The 20,896-nt window shown below is 44.9% G+C and overlaps 2 protein-coding genes across 3 annotated transcripts in view; one reads left to right on the forward strand and one right to left on the reverse strand.

Moving 5' to 3' along the window:
• Positions 1-20,896, forward strand: part of LOC147008384 (uncharacterized) — a 49,367-nt gene that overhangs the window by 19,339 nt on the left and 9,132 nt on the right. For both annotated transcript variants that reach the window (XM_085865077.1, XM_085865076.1), the window contains exon 2: positions 15,968-16,076. In XM_085865077.1, the coding sequence (XP_085721203.1) occupies positions 16,037-16,076 (40 nt within the window). In that variant the 5' untranslated portion in view covers positions 15,968-16,036. The remainder of the gene's footprint in view (positions 1-15,967; positions 16,077-20,896) is intronic.
• Positions 3,031-7,981, reverse strand: LOC147008386 (uncharacterized). Its single transcript, XM_085864950.1, has 4 exons — positions 7,729-7,981; positions 7,278-7,398; positions 3,570-4,276; positions 3,031-3,456 (listed from the first exon to the last, which is right to left on the reverse strand). The coding sequence occupies exons 1-4, from the start codon at positions 7,830-7,832 to the stop codon at positions 3,255-3,257; spliced, it is 1,134 nt and encodes a 377-aa protein (XP_085721076.1). The 5' UTR covers positions 7,833-7,981; the 3' UTR covers positions 3,031-3,254.

Below are 20,896 nucleotides of genomic sequence, written 5' to 3' on the forward strand. Positions count from 1 at the left end.
TTTCCTTTTATTCACGACCGGAAGTGATTATTTATTTATTTATTTATTTTCCAAAGTGATTTGCTCACACTTTTTAAATTCTCTTGTATTGGCGGTGCGTCTTGTATCCCTTTTTTGCGTCATTGTGGTTTGGGCAAAAACACAGTGAGGGAGCTTTTTTATTATTGAAAAGACACTTTAAAAGCTCCCGAAAGCTCCCTTTGGAAGAGAGCTCGGAAGCTCAGCAACCCTTTTTGCGTCCTCGCTTTCTGATTGGCTGATGACACTGGCAGGAATTGGCTGCTTCATTAACACCTTTTAATTGGTTCATTTTTTTTAAAACATTCATATCTCCATACGAATCCCAAATTTGGAGCACTCAACCGCAAATGTTACCCTCGAAGGTGTTAAAGTTTGGGTGCGTTAGCTCGTCGGAAATCGAACCTACAGGTTTTTTTTGCGGTTTACGCAGCCATATTTTGTTGAATGTATCTCAAATTACACTCACATAAGCGCAAATACGCCCTCTACCACATGTTAAAATTCCCCAAAGATGAGGTCGTTAAGACTATTTTCTATTTGTACTTCCTGCTTTTCCTTGTTGGAACATCGCAGCAGACCGTGCGGTTGCGCCAAAATATATACATCGCCTGAAACGTAATCGCTTATAACTTTTTTTTATGGTCAACAAAGTTCAGATGTTGGTATATTTTCTGAAACAGAAGGAAAATGCGATTCTATTGTGTATATTTTTTATTGACGAAGGAGGTGCAATTATTGACACTTTGACCCGAGAAATCAGCCACAAAAAAAATGCAGTAAACTCAGCAGAGTGAAAAACTCCTCCGATATGTTTGGGGCCTAAATTCGACATTTCAATTAAAAAAATGTATTTCTGAATGGATTTGAGTGCTGTAAAATACATTTCCGGATTAGTTTTTGTCGAGGGAGTCGAATTTGAGGTTGTTTTCCCCGTTTGATTGCTAATTAAGCGAGTAAATATCGATTGAAAAAAAATCGAGATCGATCGCTTTTTTGGGGGGGGGGCTCTGCTGAGCTTATTTTAGAGCGTACAGGAACGAGTGAGCACTTTTTGAAGTCAGCTCATCGTTCCGCATTCGAGGATATCAATTGTTTCGTGATTCAACCAAAAAAATTCATCAAAACCCTATTTTCAGTGGTGCAAAACAGTGATTTTCAAAGGTAACCTTCGACATTGAAATCCATCTCCCAGTTACTTTTTGTCGTCGAAACAGATTCTGACCTTTATTTTTCGATTTGATGATTTATTTGACGAGTAATTAGCGATTGAAATAAGGTAAATTTTTCGATAAATTGGCTCTAATCGATTTATTGTAAGGGCTACTCCGACGAATGACCGCTTGTTGGAATCGCCTTATGGAGCTGCACAAGATGATGCATTTGTTTTGTTGATATGACAAAGTTAAAAAATTTAACCCGAACCCTAACCACAACCCTCGCTTTTCAACTTGTTATTTTATCCACTTAAAAAGTATGTATGAAGCTGAAACTACATCCATATATACCTCAAAATTGGGCCGAAGACATACTGATGCATGAACATTGTAATTGCTTCGGTTTAAAAATGACATCTAATCTCTGACAGGCAAAAACGATGATTTTCAGATGACTAAACAGGCACCGTGATTTTGTCTGAATCTCGATGTTGCCAGACCTAAGATCGCAAGCGGCAAATGTGATTGGTCGAGACGGTGTACAGTTGTGCCACAATGCTGCTAAAGTGAAGGTTTTTGAAAGTACAAACAAGGCGATTTGTGTTCTTCAGGGTTCAAAATATTGTTGCAGTGACGCGGTTCATCCATTGTTAATTAAACAATGGTCATGGGGGAAGGAAACACGAGGAAACAATGAATAAAAGTACGAAACTAGAACGGTACTCGGTGGTACAGTGCATACCTCCGCCAGGCTAAACAGTTTGTATCCCACTGATAGGTCGGATCTGGATCCGGACCTGAACCAAAATCGAATCAGCTAGTTTTTGTCACCTGCTAACTCATCCACCATGATTTATCATAACTTGTCCACAACTTTTTTAAACATGGTGCTGCAGTATGTGTCGTTTTTTTTTTGCCCTACCTCTCAAAGGTGAAGAATCACTGAAAATTCTCGCATCTGGATCCGGATCTTCACCAAAATCGAATCGATTCGTCCAAGTCACACACCCAACCTGTCCATCGAATTTCGTCCGAATCCGTCCACAACTTTTTGAGATATCTTGTTCACAGCGAGACAAACACACAGACAGGGGGTAAAAACACAATGTCCGTCCACCTTCGGTGTCGGAGGTAAGACTTGTGTATTATTCTGGAGGAATCCTTCTTTGGATGTGAAAAGGACGAGAAAACAGCTTCGGTGACAAGAAGCTTTTAACATGCGATGGAATTGAAACAGAGACAGCTTGGAAGACATTCTCAAAGGCTGTCGTCACGTTAGGCATCGTCTGCAAGCTCTCGTCATTACGTACTGTCACAATGATGGAGGGGTATTAAAATAATTATTTTTTTAAATTGGAACGATTTTAAAATTTAATTTCAAATCAGAATCTTCAGAATTTTTTTTTTTTTCATTGGAACAAGTGAAATGGACAGATTTTTTTACCCATTTAATAGTCGTGATTATACGAGCTGTATCAGGGTAGGACATCTCAATAATACCACCTCCACGTCCAAGCTCTTTCAGAATGACTCATTTTACTTTAGCACTCCGAGGAGTCGAAGGTCATAATTTGGGAGTACTGTACGGTATAACCTGTCAGCATCACAATGAGGAAAAGGTGGCGCAACTAATTAAACACAAAAATAAACTTCACCAACCTCTACATCTGCAGTTTGTGGTGGAATGGGTGTTAAAAATTAATTTCTTTCCAAAGTAACAGGTTAACCCGAACACCATCGATCCAGTGGAGAATGTTTCACACCGAAAAAACGCACAAAAACCACGTTTCGTGCTGGTCTTGGTGGTGGAATGTCTGAAGCTGCAACATCAATGTAATGTTTCAATAAAGTTTTATTAACAAGCACAGCAACAAAAAAGCAACATTGTTCATTAACATTTTAAACCATTAAATATTAACCAACTAAATCACAATAACAACTTTTTTTTGGAGGGGGGGGGGGGTAGGGTAAGCATGAGGCTAATGTAGTAGAAATGAAGAAGTAACCCAAAATTCCTTTTGCATAAAGTAAAGAAAATTGCGGAATTTTTTTTTTTTACAAACAACGCTCAAAATGACATCACAATGCAGGATTATTCCGGAACACAAATGTGGTTCTGTCATCCACAATCACCACATCGTTCATGGAGGACACGAGCTTGGTATTCGGGCACAGGTTGGGTGCCTGGTTGGCCGAGCGAGATGCCAATCGGTGTGAACGCAGCACGGGTGTCACCATGACAATATCACCGGGGGACGCATTTCCATCGATTCCGGATATTCTGGACACAAAGCAAATAGAATACGTTGCACGAGTAAAGTTGCAATAGAGATCAACCGAATGGCATGCAACGAACACACACTGCAGGTTTCAACTTGCACCGCTCTCATATACCTGCGCAGAGATCGCTGAAGCTGGGGAGTCGATGTCACCTTGTACAATCGTACCCGACCCATCGGAAAGGTTTCCTTTTCGTCTTCTTCGACCACCGCTTCTTCTTTGCTTTGGCTTGGATGCTCCAAGTCCACATTGTCGTTCTTCTCCTCCAAGTCCACATTGTCGTTCTTCTCCTCCAAGTCCACATTGTCTTTCTTCTCCTCCAAGTCCACATTGTCGTTCTTCTCCTCCAAGTCCACATTGTCTTTCTTCTCCTCCAAGTCCACATTGTTATTCGTCTCCTCCAAGTCCACATTGTCGTTCTTCTCCTCCAAGTCCACATTGTCATTCTTCTCCTCCAAGTCTACATTGTCGTTCTCCTCCAAGTCTACATTGTCGTTCTTATCCTCCAAGTCTACATTGTCGTTCTTCTCCTCCAAGTCCACATTGTCGTTCTTCTCCTCCAAGTCTACATTGTCGTTCTTCTCCTCCAAGTCTACATTGTCGTTCTTCTCCTCCAAGTCTACATTGTCGTTCTCCTCCAAGTCTACATTGTCGTTCTTCTCCTCCAAGTCTACATTGTCGTTCTTCTCCTCCAAGTCTACATTGTCGTTCTTCTCCTCCAAGTCTACATTTTCGTTCTTCTCCTCCAAGCCCACATTGTCCTCCACGTCATCTTCCTCTTTCAGACAAACGACGTAACCAGAAACGCAGGGTTGAATAATCTGCAGAAGAAACAGACCGACACAGAGCTGCAGTGAAGCAGGGTAAGAAAAAACAATGTGTTCAAGAAACTGAAGAAGAAACAGACAGATGCAGAGCTGCAGATAAACGAGGTAAGCAGAAACACCGTGCTAAACAAACTGTAGATAGAAACAGACCTCGGACTTGGACGGGCCGCTAATGTAGTACGCGCGGACACGTGTAGTTTTGCAAAGACAACCATCGGAACGTTGGATAAACCCATACAATCCAGACATTCTTCACACATGGAAAGGCAACACAGATCTTCAGTTCATCACCGACTCCTATTCATGCATTGCCTATGTTACCAGCTACATGTTGAAAAGTAAGAGATCTATGAGTGAACTCTTGAAGAAGGTTGCTGAAGAAAGCAGGGAGATTGCCTTGAGCAGAGTCAAAACCTTCAGTGGTCTGCACACACCTGGGTTTGATAAAAATGCAATTCTTGTCCTCGAGGGGACAGCTGTCCTGTCAACCCAGCTGTCAAGGAAGAAATTAATCGACTGGTTGAGCTTCTTTGTTTTGCGGACACTTTCCTCGGAGAAGGACAGAAACTGAACTCCGAAACACAACTTAGGCCTGAAATGAAGTGTTCCAGAGCTGAAAGGGCAAGCTCTGCTAACTTGGACAAGGGAGGCATAATGATCATAGCACCACTAGAAATGTCACTAATGAATCCTAATCCAGACATTAAAGGTATTGAATACAGAACAGTGACAGTGACAACACAGGAGGAAATAGAAATCAACATTGTCACTGTGTACGGATCACCCACGTCAAGCTGTCCTTTGTTCATGGACAAATTACAAGATGTCCTGACATCTTTGGATCTCCAGGAGAGCTGACTGCTGTACTGGGCGACTTCACCTACGACCTTTTGAGTACTCCAGAACATACCATCACACAACTGATGGGAAAACATGGATTTCGCCAATATGTCTCAGGGCCAACGACAGACTATGGGTCATTGCTGGACCATGTGCATGCAAACAAAGATGTGGAGATAGTAATGGACATTGTGTGGATACATTGTTCAGACCACGATGCGGTATATGTTGTCTGAACTGTACTCTGGTACTGAGAGTGCTGTGAGATGTGGTGATGCCATCTCGGACATATTTCCAGTTGTTACTGGAGTTCGTCAGGGGTGTGTACTGGCCCCCACACTTTCCAGCGCTTGTATGGACTGGATTCTGGGGAGGATGTTGGCGAGATCAAGCTGCGGTGCATCGTTTGGGAATGTCAAGATCTCTGACCTTGATTTCGCAGATGATGCAGTCATCTTTGCGGAGACTGTGGATATCCTTTTGGGGGCCCTCGAGGTGCTGAATGAGGAGTCAGAGCTACTGGGATTACGGGTTTCCTGGGTCAAAACTAAGATCCAGTCTTTCAGTGACATCTTGGATGCTGCTATCCTGTCTGTACCTGTTTGTGGTGAGGATGTTGAGGACATGGAGAGATTCACTTACCTTGGTGGTATCAGCGACACAGTCGCGCTTCCAAGAAATGATAGCTACCCTGGCAGCTAAACTGCCATACACAAGAAGAACAAGAAGAGTCACCTTGGCAGTGATATTTATGTCTCTGCTGGCTGTAAGCCAGAGGTCAACACAAGTTTTCACAGATGTCACAGACTCCTACATTATTTCAAGCAAGGATATGAGGAGGAGTGTAAGGAGTCATCCCAGACTCCTATAGGATCGCAAACAAGGATGCGAGGAGGAGTGTAAGGAGTCGTCACAGACTCCTACATTATTTCAAACAAGGATATGAGGAGTGTAAGGAGTCATCACAGACCCCTATAGGATTGCAAACAAGGATATGAGGAGTGTAAGGAGTCATCCCAGACTCCTATGGAATCTCAAACAAGGATATGAGGAGTGCAAGGAGTCGGCGCAGGCTCCTATAGAATCTCAAACAAGGATACGAGGAGGAGTGTTAGGAGTCATCGCAGACTCCGATAGGATCACAAACAAGGATATTAGGAGTGTAAGGAGTCATCGCAGACTCCTATGGAATCTCAAACAAGGATATGAGGAGGAGTGCAAGGAGTCGGCGCAGGCTCCTATAGAATCTCAAACAAGGATACGAGGAGTGTTAGGAGTCATCGCAGACTCCGATAGGATCACAAACAAGGATATTAGGAGTGTAAGGAGTCGGCTCAGGCTCCTTTAGGATCTCAAACAAGGATATGAGGAGTGTAAGGAGTCAGCTCAGGCTCCTTTAGGATCTCAAACAAGGATATGAGGAGGCCACTTGGCCCATCATTGCCATGTTGCACTCCAAGGTTAATTTTTGCTTGTTTTAAACATCAATCTTGTTGATGTTTAACTAAAGTCGAAGTAACCTGATTTTGATCGGATGGCCAAAATTGTATAAAATAAGGCAATGTATGTCGGTCTGATAATTATAGAATCGGAAATGGCTGGGCCGATCAAATTTTGCACACGTGTTTGAGGCACCCAGAGTCAGATCATGGGACAAAACAATCCCCATCTGCATCTGAGGGTGGGCTGACGATTTTCGCCTGTACACGTGGCACAGTGCAAGTGGTTTACTGACCACTGCTGGGGAGAGAGGGAATTATGAGTCATGGCACAAAATATAATTACCCCATTATACCCAACCCAGTCGCTTCCTCAGGGAGCGGGTGTTTGTTGTAACTTTTGAACGTGTGAATATTACATGATGAACACCAATACGTCTCCCTTCATACAATTCCTTGCACCAAGGATCAGAAATACACGTTAAACCAAGTTTTTAAAAACACAACTGCAGACGATGTCTTTTCAATAATGTTATAATTTGAGGTCAAATCTGGTCAAAAAAATCCCCCAAAAAATTTGGACATTTTCTCAACACTTGACAAGGCCATGCTGAAAAAAAATACAGCCATTCACCTGGCATCTTGGAGCACACCTTAATCCCCGGCGAAAGAACAAACAACCCAGTGACTCAGCATTGCCACCTCATCTCACTTGCCTGGGTCGTATTCCGTTGACTGTTTGAACGCTTCGGTGGGTTATAACGGAGTGTAGTCTTCAACATTGGTGGTCGCTTGTAGGACTTTTGTCGAGCAGCCAACCATCGTGTCAACTGCAATCTGAATAACACGTTGATGATGATAATAAAATAAATAAAGATGAAAGTGGTTTTAAAAACAAGTAATTAAATTCAAAAAACACCTTTATGATAAAAATTTTCATATTCAAATCAAATGTTCCCAAATTCTGGATAAGTCAATGTTCCCAATGTTCCCAAAGTCAAGTCAAATGTTCCCAAATTCTGGATAAGTCAATGTTTCCAATGTTCCCAAAGTCAAGTCAAATGTTCCCAAATTCTGGATGCATTGTTTCCATCATATTGGATTCCCCCAAAGTCAAAACGGGACAGGGCCTTGTTAAAACAACAACCCAAAACCGCTTCGGCATACCTCCTTGTTTCTGTTTCTTCACTGAGCACGGAATATTGGTGGGCCTGCACTGTGCTTTTCGTTGTGTGCATTTGTGAAGCAGGAGTAGAGGAGGGCCGTGTCATCTGCGCCAATGCAGAGGAGAGCTGCGCCCATGCAGAGCTCAGTGCCACAGAGGAGGGACGTGCCCATACAGAAGTCCGTGCCAGTGAGGAGGGCCGTGCCGTTGGGGAGGGCCGTGCTGCTGAGGAGGGCCGTGCCAGTGAGGAGGGCCATGCCAGTGAGGAGGGCCGTGCCAGTGAGGAGGGCCGTGCCGTTGTGGAGGGCCATGCTGCTGAGGAGGGCCGTGCCGTTGTGGAAGGCAATGTCCATGTAGAGGGCCGTGCTGCTGAGGAGGGCCGTGCCAGTGAGGAGGGCGGTGCCGTTATGGAGGGCGGTGCCGTTATGGAGGGCCATGCCGTTGTAGAGGGCTGTGCTGCTGAGGAGTGTGCTGCTGTGGAGAGCCTCACCGCTGAAGACCGCTCCGCTGCGGAGGGCTGTGCCAATGCGGAGGGTCGTGCCACTGAGGAGGGCCGTGCCAATGCAGAGGGTCATGCCATTGAGGAGGGCCACGCAGATGAGGAGGGCCACGCCAATGCGGAGCTCAGTGCCACTGAGGAGGGTCGCACCACTGCAGAGGGCCGTGCCGTTGTGGAGGGCCGTGCTGCTGAGGAGGGCCGTGCCAATGCGGAGCTCAGTGGCAATGAGGAGGGTCGCACCACTGCAGAGAGCTGTGCCATTGAGGAGGGCAGTGCCGTTGTAGAGGGCCGTGCTGCTGAGAAGTGTGCTGCTGTGGAGAGCCTCACCGCTGAAGACCGCTTCGCTGCAGAGGGCTGTGCCAATGCGGAGGGTCGTGCCACTGAGGATGGCCGTGCCAATGCAGAGGGTCGTGCCATTGAGGAGGGCCGCACAGCTGAGGAGGGCCACGCCGATGCGGAGCTCAGTGCCACTGAGGAGGGTTGCACCACTGCAGAGGGCCGTGTCAGTGAGAAGGGCCGTGCCGTTGTGGAGGGCCGTGCTGCTGAGGAGGGCCGTGCCGATGCGGAGCTCAGTGGCACTGAGGAGGGTCGCGCCACTGCAGAGAGCCGTGCCAGTGAGGAGGGCAGTGCCGTTGTGGAGGGCCGTGCTTCTGAGAAGGGGCGTGTTGCTGCGGAGAGCCTCACCGCTGAAGACCGCTCTGCTGCGGAGAGCCATGCCACTGAGGAGGGCCATGCCACTGAGGTGGGCCACGCCGATGCAGAGCTCAGTGCCACTGAGGAGGGCCTCGCCACCATGGAGGGCTGCGTCGCTGAGGAGGGTCGTGCCAGCGTGGCGGCAGGATCAGCAGAGCAGGCTGCTACAGAGGGTCGCAAAGGTGTGGCAGCACGGTCAGTATGGCGTGTAAATACAGAGGGTCTTGCTGTTGTGGCTGTATGGCCAGCTGCTATGGAGAGTCGCACAGACGTGGCCGCACCGCCAGCTGAGCAAGCAGCTGCGGACAGTCGTGTCGGAGGAATGGCATGGCCAGTGAGGCGTGCTGTTGCAAAGATTCGTGCTGGGATGAGGGCGTGGCCGGCAGGATGTGGCAGGGTTGCAGCATGACCAGAAGAGTGCACAGATGAGGATGCATCCCCCTTTGCGGAAGGCACTTGCGAGACGTCATCTTCATACTCATTTGCTGTGACGGCTTCAGCAGAGATACTTTGGGAATCAATTGCAGACCTTTGACTATTTGGCTCACAGATGTTCCCATTTTCCGGTCTCGTATGATGTGTGTGAGGTATGAGAGACCGTGAAGACTGTTTTTGTAAAGGGAGGATCCTACAAGGGAGTGGGATAAGGCCAGGACGAGAGGGCCTTGAGGTTGAAGATTGTACAGGTGTAAAACCTGTATGTAGATATTCCAAATTGTTGGAAGAAAAAATGCTTCGTCTTTTCATATTTTGGAGAAGATCACGTTGAGAGATCTGACCATCGTCGGATGGCGGCATTTCCAAACAACATTCTCCTTTCACGCGTCCCGTCCCACAATCACATTTCTCAATTTCCATTGCCTGAAAAAGGAACAATACCAAACAGAAACAATACTGATCAACCGTGAGGATGAAAGAAAAAAAAAATCTTCAAAATAAACATGAACACTTCAAAGACCCTTGGTTTGTAACAACATACAACGCCGGCTGTGTTGGGATTTCTAAAGTCGCTTTCATATTGAAAAAGTTAAATCACATCAACAGTTCAAAGGAGTTCCATTTGTTGGTCTGTGTGTGCAGAACGGCCCAGAAAAAAATTAAATAAATAAATAAAATAATCAATCCAAATTGTCTTCTCAAACTCTCATCCACCCAGAAGGTAAATTTCAAATCACATCCTTGAGTCTTGAGAGGCCTTTGCCACCAACTTCTCGTGTGAAAACAACTGGATGTTGGTGATATCATTCCACCCACAGAGGATTCACAATCCATGGCGCGCCATCCCACGAGGAGGGGGCGGGGGAGGGCAGAGTGAAGGAAGAATTTGAAGAAGAAAAAAAAATGGTGAATGTGAGCCATCAACACCTTCACTACCAAAGTGGGATTGGAAAAGTGGAAGGCAAAAGGAAGAAGGAAGAGGAAGAGTCCGTGTAGGAAGTCACGTGGTTACAGGAGGGGGAAACCCTGGCACGTCCTGCCGGTCCGCACCCCTTCCTCATCCAAGAATGATGTTTATACATAACTATGACTGATGTTTCACAAACAGGGTGATTCAGTGTTCTCATCCGAATACCTGGCTCCTGATACAGGTAAATCCAGGTTCAAATCCCTCCCTCGTAATTCATGTAAAAGTGCATTGATATCTACTGATGTCTTTCTCCCGCATGTGATGTCCAGCGATGGCAAGCAAGGGATATACAGCAAGGGAACAACGATGGAGAAAGGAACGTTTTGTGCGTAAACGATCTATTTATTACATACGCGAATGAGACATTTTTTTGGACTTCCAGATCTTTCTCGTCCACTTTTGTTTCCAGAGTCGAGGCTCATGGAGGAGCTACGACATAGAACGCATCAGGACACAACGGAACAAAATGAATGACAGAAAGAGAGAGGGATAACAATAACGGCAGCGTTGAGGGGACAAAATCGAGAGACTCGGACAAATAAGGGATGTGAGGTAGAATGAGGACTTGGGGAGGACGCACGGGGGTGGACAAAGATGTGCACAGAAGATGAGGTGTCATAAGTGGTAAATACGTCATCGCGTCACAATGTCACCAAATGAGTCCATTGACCGGCGCATCACGTGACCGCTGTTAACCAATAAACGTCCTCCTTGCCTGTGGTGAAAAGTTCTGCGATGACGTCATATTCCCAAACATGGAGTCTGCATCATGGCGTCCATTTTTCTCCTCTCCACCTGACTCCCGTCTCCCGCCAAATTTATTCCTCTTCTCACCCAACAAGTACACACACTTTATAACAGTCATCACCATTTCCTTTAAACAATTTACATGAAACAAAGGAATGCCGGTCGTTCTTGCTCTCCAGCAGGCCATCAACAACAGGAAGCTCTGGAAGAAGTGTCTGAGGCGCACTTCCGGCAAACACGGCGTTTCATTTCGAAAGATGTGTTGCGAAAGGTATTAACGGAATCAAAAACTAACGAAAATAATGTTAATTATCTGGTAACTTTCAAACTGATTTGCACGGTGTAGCAGAACTGCGAGTGGAAAACAAACAAACAAAAAAAAAAAAACCTGACGCTGCTACGGATTATACCGTCAGGGCTTACCAACACAGCTTAATATTCGTGATTCGCAGTTACCCCAAGGAGTACGTGATTTCACGTATTTTTTGTGTTCTTTGATGCAGCTCTGAAATTCGATGTAACAAGAGATATTTTATCAATTTACCGAATCAGTAAAATATTTCCTTCTGTTGTAAATTTACCCACCAGCCGGCTAGCCCCACCCCCCCAAAAAAATGCATAATTGTAGGATGTATACATAAGCTTGGTAGTGGACTCCTCCTTCTGGCTCCCCATTTATTTATCTTTCTTTCCCTCTTCATCATATTCTGCAGCCGCTGCCAACACAATAAATCCGATCGGGGAAGTTGTCATAAGAGGATTGAGTCAACCTGAAAACAACGACGCGGACAGCTTTTGCTGGAATACCACGATGGCATTGTTCCACACGGAGACCACCATCTTCTTAAGCGGTGCTGAGCACTCAGTTCCGTTGGAGTGCTTGCTTGAGCGCTTTGAATCAAGCAAGCCGCCTGCTCACAGAATACACCCCAGGCAATTCTGCTGCTTCTTGTCTCGACACCATTTGCAGTAAATGTGACGTCACACGTCACAGGTGACACCTGCAAACGAAATAAGTGAATAAAACTTTGATAAAAGTTCTTGAATACGCGTCAAACTGCATCCGAGTATCCCGTTTCATTCATTCTGATGACCGCTTGGATTTGGAAGGGTAATTTGTGGCATGAGACGTCGTTGATGAGAAGGGAAGACGGGGAGGCACGACGATGTGACGTTCTGTTTGCAGTAGTTCGGCACGTACAAGCCCTGAGTCACAGTCATGCCGAAGAGGAACAAGTCTTCTGCAAATTCGTAAGAACAAGACTAGTTTCTGAGTGTGCTTGTCAAATGAGGTCACCTGTTTGTTCTCATCACTGGCAAAACCAACTTCTTCTGCAAAACCCCGGGGTCATAAGTTTGACCCACCGAGAGATGTCGTGAAAAAGGCCAAGAAAGCCTGTGGCGGACACAATGCTGAGCACGGTCACAGAGAGTGACTCATCCATCAGCTCCTGTCCACGTCTCTTCGACTGATGTCCACTCGTTTCGTGCTTCTCCGTCGTCGAGATGAGTCCGTTCTTCGACCGTAACGGAAAGGAAACATTCGAGATGAGTTCCGAACAGCCACAAGACCTGCTCTTCAATAAATGACTATCTTGGTGTTCCGGTGTAGTTTGTGTCACTGACGTCATCTCGAAAAGCGTTTTTTTTACCAAGTCTGGTGAAAAATAAATAAATAAAACACAAACCCTTCTGATTCTTAAAAACCCGCCTTTCGTCACCGACAACTTGCCACATATCCAAATCGATTTCCTTTATTATAGTCTGGTGTTGAGAAAAGGACATGCACACGATCATGAAGGCGTCACACACGAGTGGCGGCCATTTTTAAACTTGCAAAAGGAACGTACACGTACGTGCGGTGTGGGTAGGGGGAAAGCAATGTTTTCGGTTCGTCTGGTGTGGAACAACATCGAGCGTGTGAAGCAGATGTTGCGCGCAGATCGTCGACTCACGGTGCAGATGATTGTTGAGGAACTTTTCATCAACAAGGACACTGTCTGGAGCATCATCACTGAAAATCTCGAAATGCGCAAGGTGTGCGCAAAGATGGTCCCCAAGCTGTTGTCCAAGGACCAGAAACAGCAAAGAGTCCCTGTCTGTCAAGATACTATCGAGCACCTCGAGGACGATCCACACCTGATCGCGAGAGTCATTACTGGCGATGAATCGTGGATATTGGAATACGATCCTGAGACCAAACGGCAGAGTCGTCAGTGGAAAAGTCCGGCATCACCAAGACCAAAGAAAGCAAGGATGTCGAAGTCGAAGGTCAAGGTGATGCCAATCACGTTTTTTGACATCAAGGGCATCGTCCACTTCGAGTTTCTACCATAGGATCAAACAGTGAATCAATACATGGACAAGGAGATCCTCCGGCGTCTCATGAGATCAGTCCACGACAAGAGGAGGGGTTTGTGGGAGAACAACGCCTGGGTGCTCCACCATGACAACACCCCTGCTCACAGTGACCTGAGCATCCGACAGTTTCTGGTGGAGAGGAATGTGCCAACTGTAGAGCAACCCCCGTATTCACCAGACTTGGCCCCTCGTGATTTTTTTCCAATAAACCAAGCTCAAGGGGGTGATCAAGGGGACCCGATTACCTGATGTGGAGGCCATCAAAAGGGCAGTGACGACGGATCTCCGAAGGATTCCACAAGAAGCCTTCCGGTGATGCATCGAAACGTGGAAGAATAGGATGGACAAGTGTGTGAGACTGGAGGGAAACTATTTTGAAGGGGACAAGCTGTGATTTCAATATTTTTTTGGAATAAAATTTCTGTGAAGTCAGTCCCGTTACTTTTTCGACGGACCTCGTATAATGATGTAATAATGTTGGTGGAGGCATCCAACGATCCTTCCCAATGTCATGGCAGCTGTTTGTGAGATACTCTACACTCGGTCAATGTGTTTACATTGGTCAAAATTGGTCACAAAAAAGTATATTGGTCACTCGATTTTGTAATGCTGTCTGTGTGTTTGTTTGTCTTTAGCACATGTTTGTAGAGTTCGTCATAATCAAGAAGCCAACTGGTTTTGAGGTCAAAAGGTCAAAATATGAACATCAGATTAAGGTCAACAAATTTGTCGAATTTATAAAATGATTAATTTTCATCCGATTGACTTGAAATTTAAAGAGGATTTATATTTCAGGTCAATGAAATCAACCAGGCAATTATTTTTGAGGTCAACATCGGCCAAAAGGTCAACAACATCGGCGAAAGGTCAACAACTAAGGTGGTATTTCTAAAATCCTCAATTTTCATCCAGTTGACTTGAAATTCGAAGAGGATTTGCAGATTTGGTCAATTAATTCAACCACCAATTATTGTTGAGGTCAAATTTGTTTTATGGATTTTGCAAGTGTTGTGCTCTGCATGACGTCTTCTTCTTGTTTAATTTTCCTTCATCAGGCGCATCCTTGGACACCTTGCTCTCGATGGGGTCTGAAGGCGCATCCTCGGTTACCTGGCTGGGGTCTTAATTCGCCATTTTGTTTGGCCTGCTCAGCAATGCCTTGAGTTTGAACAGGCCGCAATGGTTTAATGACGATACAGCACTCAAAATGTTTTTTTTTCTTTTCGCTTTCCTCACTGATATCATCGAATGTCTCATCTACATTCCGATGAATCGCTGTATTAATCGCTTTAGTAAATGCTATCGTTTTCAAATTACGAGCTTGGAGCGATTTCATGCATTATATTGTGTAATTTTCCCTGATTGACTCTCACGGACTAATTGAAGTGAATAACAGAATATAATTGAATCCGGAGGATCCGGCTACGTGGACTAAATAACTTGAAATCTGGAGTGAAATCTGAAAATGTTCGGATATCGGCGATGTTTAGTTTTTTTTTTGTGAGGACGTGCCTTCAACAATCATCTTGCGATCACTCGCCAAGCCAGCCATTCCTTATCAACCGTTTCATTGGAGTGCTTTTTTGAGTGCTTAAGCCTCTTGGCGAGTGCTCTGCAATATTCGCACCATCACCGAGTACCGTATATTGATCGCCTTGATCAAAGTTCACGAACTACTCGCCTGTGTTTGGCCCCGCATTCTTCTGCGGTGCATCGTGCTTTGGCCGGCTCGCTAAGTATGTGCAATTTTATTTCGGTTGTTACAGTAATCGTGTTTTTTTTTTTTTGGCCAGTAAAAAAATGGTTCGGTTGTTACAAAGCAATGAATCGCCATATTACGGCAGGATAGCCGAGAGGTACACACGCTCGCTCTAAGCTGTCGAGTGGCCTGGGTTCGAATCCTGACCCAGCTATAAACTGTCATCCTGGTGTTTCACAGGCAGGGTGATTCATCAATGTGTGTGCGGTCTCTCAGATGGATGTTAAAATGGGCGTCATATATGCCGGAATTCCCCCCTCCCCCCCATCTTCCCCTCTCCCCCTCTGCGATTTCCCCTCACCTCTCTCCACTCTCCCCCTCCTCTCTCTCTTCTCTCCCCCTTCTCCCTCTCTCACCCCAGTGCCTCTCACACACATCCTACTCCTCCCTCTTTCTCCCACCCCTATCCCTCTACCCCACCCCTCTCCATCTCTTAGACCCCTCCCCTCTATCCCTTTCCTCTCCCCTCCCTCTCTCCCCCACCCCTCCCCCAATGTTAAGAGTACCATTAAGGACTGACGGTGTAGTTTTGAATTTAGATGTTGTTTGTAGAACCGTGTTCCTGCGGATATTTGGTTTGTCAAACCGATCCAGGAGCGATGAAACATTTTGTCCAGAGGCCTCCTTGCCGAACATCAATCTGAACAAAATGATCTTTCTGATCTGAGTTTTATTTCTTGTCCATCACTAGTTCGTCCATTTGCATGACTGTTGCTGTTTTATTTATTTATTTATTTCACATCTCTTTTGGAAACCGTTACCCCCAATCCTTAGAAAACATCATCGAACAAATGAAGCGTGAGGATATGAAAAAGAACGATAAGACCGACATGAGAAAGGAGGATGAACCTCAGACCCACGACGCGTTGGCATCAAAACTGCGGTACTTGTTTTTGTTGTTGTTGTTGTTGTTGCTGTTGTTGTTGCCATCGTTTGTTCTTCAATGTAACTTATTCCATCACAAACCGTTTCAATCCTCACGTGATGACGTCATGTCATCGTAGCTTCACTTTGTAAAAACGTCAAAATGAAATATATGCTGACAGGTCTGATTTATATGCTACTACAACTACGACAACAACAACTACTACGACTACTACTACTACTACTACTACTACTGGCTTTTCTGTGCTGTGTGCTGGCATGGCTAACCTTTTTCCAGAGACCGATGTCAGATGGTAATGTTAGGGAAAGGGAAAAGAGCACAGAAGAGAAAATCCGAACCTGAATATGAGGGTGAGGGTGACCATGTTGATACTTGTGAAGATACACCTGATAAGGATGTGGCAAAACGATCCACCAAGTCAGGTGTTCTGGAAAAATATCGAGTTGGTTACTCAACCTGAACAAGTGAAAGGAGGGGTAGTTACTGTTGTTGCTCAGGAAAAAGGTCATGAATGTGATCGGCTGCAGAATAAAGCCAGTGACCTGGCATAGAGTGACCTGAGTGATAAAGTATCCATAACTAAACCCGGAATGAAAATGACGACGGACTTGGTGACGTCTCCTGACTTGGCAGAGTCACGGACTACGCAGGTAACAAATCTCATTTGAGTCTCTCTCAGCAACCGCTCGTTGGATGCAAAGTCCGACCAGAGATAGGCAAGGATTCTGCGAAGAGTCCTGGTACTAAAGGAATTGAGTCTCCATCTCAGATCCCTCGTCGGAGTCTAAGTCTCACATCCGTAGAGCAAGACTGGAAGCACCAAGGACCTGAAGACTCGGACTTTCGTCCTCCTCTTGGTTGCAGCAGGTTTATCGGCATCTCAAGGAGATGGGGACGGGCCAGGCATCTGCCTGGAGGATGGCCAGATGGAGGCCCCTGGAGTACCGGTGGAAAGTGAATGCAGCGACGCGCTGCTCCGGCGCATGCTCCCACACCTGACCTGACCTGTACGAGGTGAAAAGAGTGGACGCTAATGCTTGTGGTACTTTGTGGAGTAGCCTCGTTGTTGCCACCCAAGAGGATCTGGAACGACTCGAGGCTCCTTTGTCTCTGGAGGAATTGACAAAGGCTGTCACTCGATGGGAGTGTCACTGTCCACAACGGAGTGTGACACTCACTTGTCACTGTCCACAACGTCGTATGGGAATTGATTGGCCTTGATGACCTGCATAAGTGCAGCCGAGGAGACATGCGACACAGGCTGAATGCCCCGGTCTTTGTTCCGAGCGACTTTGCCTCCGATTCCCAAGGAGGGAGATTTGAGAGACGTGAGAAATTACCACCTCGTGTCCCTGCTCTGCGTGGACCACAAAATAATGGCAAAAATGTCGTCAAATTGTCTGGGACTTGTGTTGCCAAAATTCGTGTTCCCTGACCAGCCACATGCTGCACCTGGTCAGGGACTTGATACACTATGCGGACATGATGAAAACTCAAATTGGCTTCCTTTCACGGGATCAGGAGAAAGGATTTGACCCGAGTGAACCATGACAAGGCCTTTGAGACCTCGTTATCCTTCCGGTAATAGGCAGGAGAAATGTGGGCACACTTCGGACACCGTCCGCTTCTGCAGAGTTTTGAGTTTTGCGGTCTTGTTTTACAGTGGAAAGCTTGCCTTTGCCAGCAAATGCACTAACCGAATCACACCCTTTGAAGGCGTGAAGTCCCAGAAGTGTGTCACACATATCATGACCAATTATGGTTGAAACTTTCTGAATGTCAGTGTATAGTACTGGACGCGCGTTTTGCGCCACTTTTCATACAGATTGGACATGCTATTTTGGAGGAGAATGCTACACATAAAACGAACACATCTGTGTCCTCAGACACGATCACGACTTCAGAAAAACCAGATTTTGAATTGAGATGAGGCTTCTAACTGAGTGGGTACAGGAGGCCAAGGCATTTTGGTTTCCTGCATTTTGACATCATTTCTAAGCATGAGCGAGACAGTTTTGACCATGTTCTCATTATGACTCATGTTCTCTTTGAAAACTTGCAGTTCTTCTTTCAACCTTACATTTTCCTTAACAACCTCACCTTGTGAAAGATTATCTGGGAACACTAAGATTTTACCTTTATCGTCAGGAATCATGTGTCGGCTTTCACCAAACTCAGCAACAAGTTTTCTCTGAATATGTTTTTTTGTGGAACTCTTGACCTCAGTTACACCCATAGATAACAAGGTATCTGTCAGTTTCTTTTTTAGTTCAGTAAGTCTAACAACATTAGGTTGCTGAAACAGATCATTTCTGATATACTTGAACAGTTCTTCATAAGTCCTTTTTGCAGCTCTGCCATAAATTACGTCAGGATCAGGCTCAGTTTCCGTTGGAGAATTTTTATTGTCATCAGTTGTCACTTTCTTTAGTGGCCTTGTGAATGCAAGATAGCCCTGCCCATGATAGTGTCCTTCAGCGCCCACTAATTCCCTTGAAAGGATTGCGATTATACGACCATCTTCTCTACGTATAGCTGCCTCTCTGACTGTCCTGTCGGCACGGAGATCTACACATTTAACCAGTTAGTCTCTTGTATTTGTCCCTTTCAAGTATTTGCTACTTTTCAGACAGAATATGCAGACAGGTTCGTACACACTAGATGCAAATGGAGCCGATGATTCTCTCCTATGAAAGATCTTTGGCTTAGCAGTGGCGTCAGGTGGATCCTCTGAATTCTTGCTCTCTCTTATGTCATCCAGGTCTCTCTTTTTAATGGAACGATTTCGACACTGGTTATGGTAAAACACCTCTGGAACGCGACCAGATTCAGCTTTCGCAGCAATCATGAGAATATGATGATTACCCCTAATTTCAGCAGCTTGAACAAGTCTTGTCCACGAGTCCCAGCCCTTTGGTGAACTGAGTTCAGGGTTACGATCATTGCAATAAAAAATACAAGACTTGCACAACTTTTTCCTCTGTACTTCAATAATCCCCTGGTCAGCACCAGCTTGTCTTTCAACAGGAACACCATGTTCATCCTCATCCAATATGAAGTAGGGTTCACTCAAATGCACTTTGCGACCCTGAAAAACCAAAGGAAGCATCGTCGTAGAGATGTAATTTTTAAAGCATTTTATTGATTTTATATCAAATGTAATGTTAACCCTTTAGGAACCGCATCACCCTAACCCGCCCACGCATGCATCAATCCATATCACCGAAGCCCGCCCTCATATTTAGGTGCCCCTCTGGGACAAATGAAGAATGACACCCCTTCCCCCCCCCCATTTTGTTTTGCAAAACTTCACAAACCTTCATCTGGTGAGTTTGCTATCTTATATAATGGTGTCTCCAACTATTCCCCCAGGTTCTTTGCCAATACAAGCAACAGGGGCCTCAAAATTGAATTTAATTGATTTTGGTCATAGTCCAAGTCGGGAGGGGTTAATTTCCATTCTCTGCACAATTTTGGTAAATTTTCTACTTTAACCCTATGGAGAAAGACCTTAGGAACAAAAATAATAACACTTGTAGTACATCATCTTCAACTTTTTATTTCTCATTCGAGGAAAAACCTAACCATGGTCAAAAATGCCAGAATCTGTGAAAACCTGTAAAAAGCTCAATTATGTGTGGCGCCTAAAGGGTTAAAAGATCGATGCTGAGCCGAATCATCATAATCTTGTGGCATATTGATATCAGATTCCTGAATTGACATCCTGCAATCTGCAAGATTTAGACTGGAGACTGAGAAATGTACATTGTAATACATGGATACATGAAAAATTAATACATGGATTGGTACATGGATGTGTTCTTGACCTTGCAAGTAGGCCCTAATCTCAACTGCGTTGACATTTCTACATCTATTTCACCAGGTTAACTCACTTACCTTGACTACATCCTCCGAATAATGCCAGCAATCATTGCTTTCATGTCTTGTTCAACAGAAATGATTTAATCATTGCTTTACATTACAATGACAGGTGTCAAAAGTCAAAATGTCAAGTGGTTTCTTTTGCTAATGAGCTACAAAACAAAAGTACCAATTAATTCACTTAGAAACCTGCAGATGGAGTTGGCAACAAAAGCAAAAACAAAAAAACACCACCTGACTGAAACTGGTCCTACTAGCAAATTGTACATGTATTTTGAGCAATGACCTATGATGACCTGCGACACATGCTGTATGCAAAAGTGACCTCTGGTGACCTCGGTAATGAACTAATTAGCATAAAACATTGTTTGTGCAACAGAAGCCACAATAATCAGCAAAATAAAAGGTCTTTTGGATCATAATTCTATATATTCGTCGAGTTATTGCATTTTTCATTTTCCCCACCCCAAATCGCACATTTTTTTCCTTTTTTGAAATTTATGTCCGCAATTATTCCATGTCCTATCTTTGTTGATAGGGATAACTTCATTTTGTTTTCTTTAAATGGTTTTGAGCTCCTTCAGCTATAATAAGACTCATTTTGAATCAGGAAATACCATGTTTGGATGTTTTTATGGTGATTTCTTAAATGGGTATCCAGATTTTAGGCACCCGCCAAAAGTGATGACCTTTTGACCTCTGGTGACCTTGAGAATGACCTAATTTGCATAAAACTAATTTTAATTAAAAACACATTTGATTTGCAAAAATATGAGTGGTCATTTGTTAAATTATTCCTTCGACTTATTGAGTTATTGCATTTTTGATTTCCCCTACCCCAAAATTTTGACCTCAATTGTGAACAAATTCGAACGCACACGCCTGCGTTCAAAGGCCGATTTTTACGATTAAGCTGTGGATCCAGCCTTGGCTTA

This window comes from Eptatretus burgeri, chromosome 19 (assembly GCF_056783735.1).
Source record: "Eptatretus burgeri isolate ZD-2024b chromosome 19, Ebu_testis_v1, whole genome shotgun sequence".
In the NCBI taxonomy this organism is placed as follows: domain Eukaryota; kingdom Metazoa; phylum Chordata; class Myxini; order Myxiniformes; family Myxinidae; genus Eptatretus; species Eptatretus burgeri.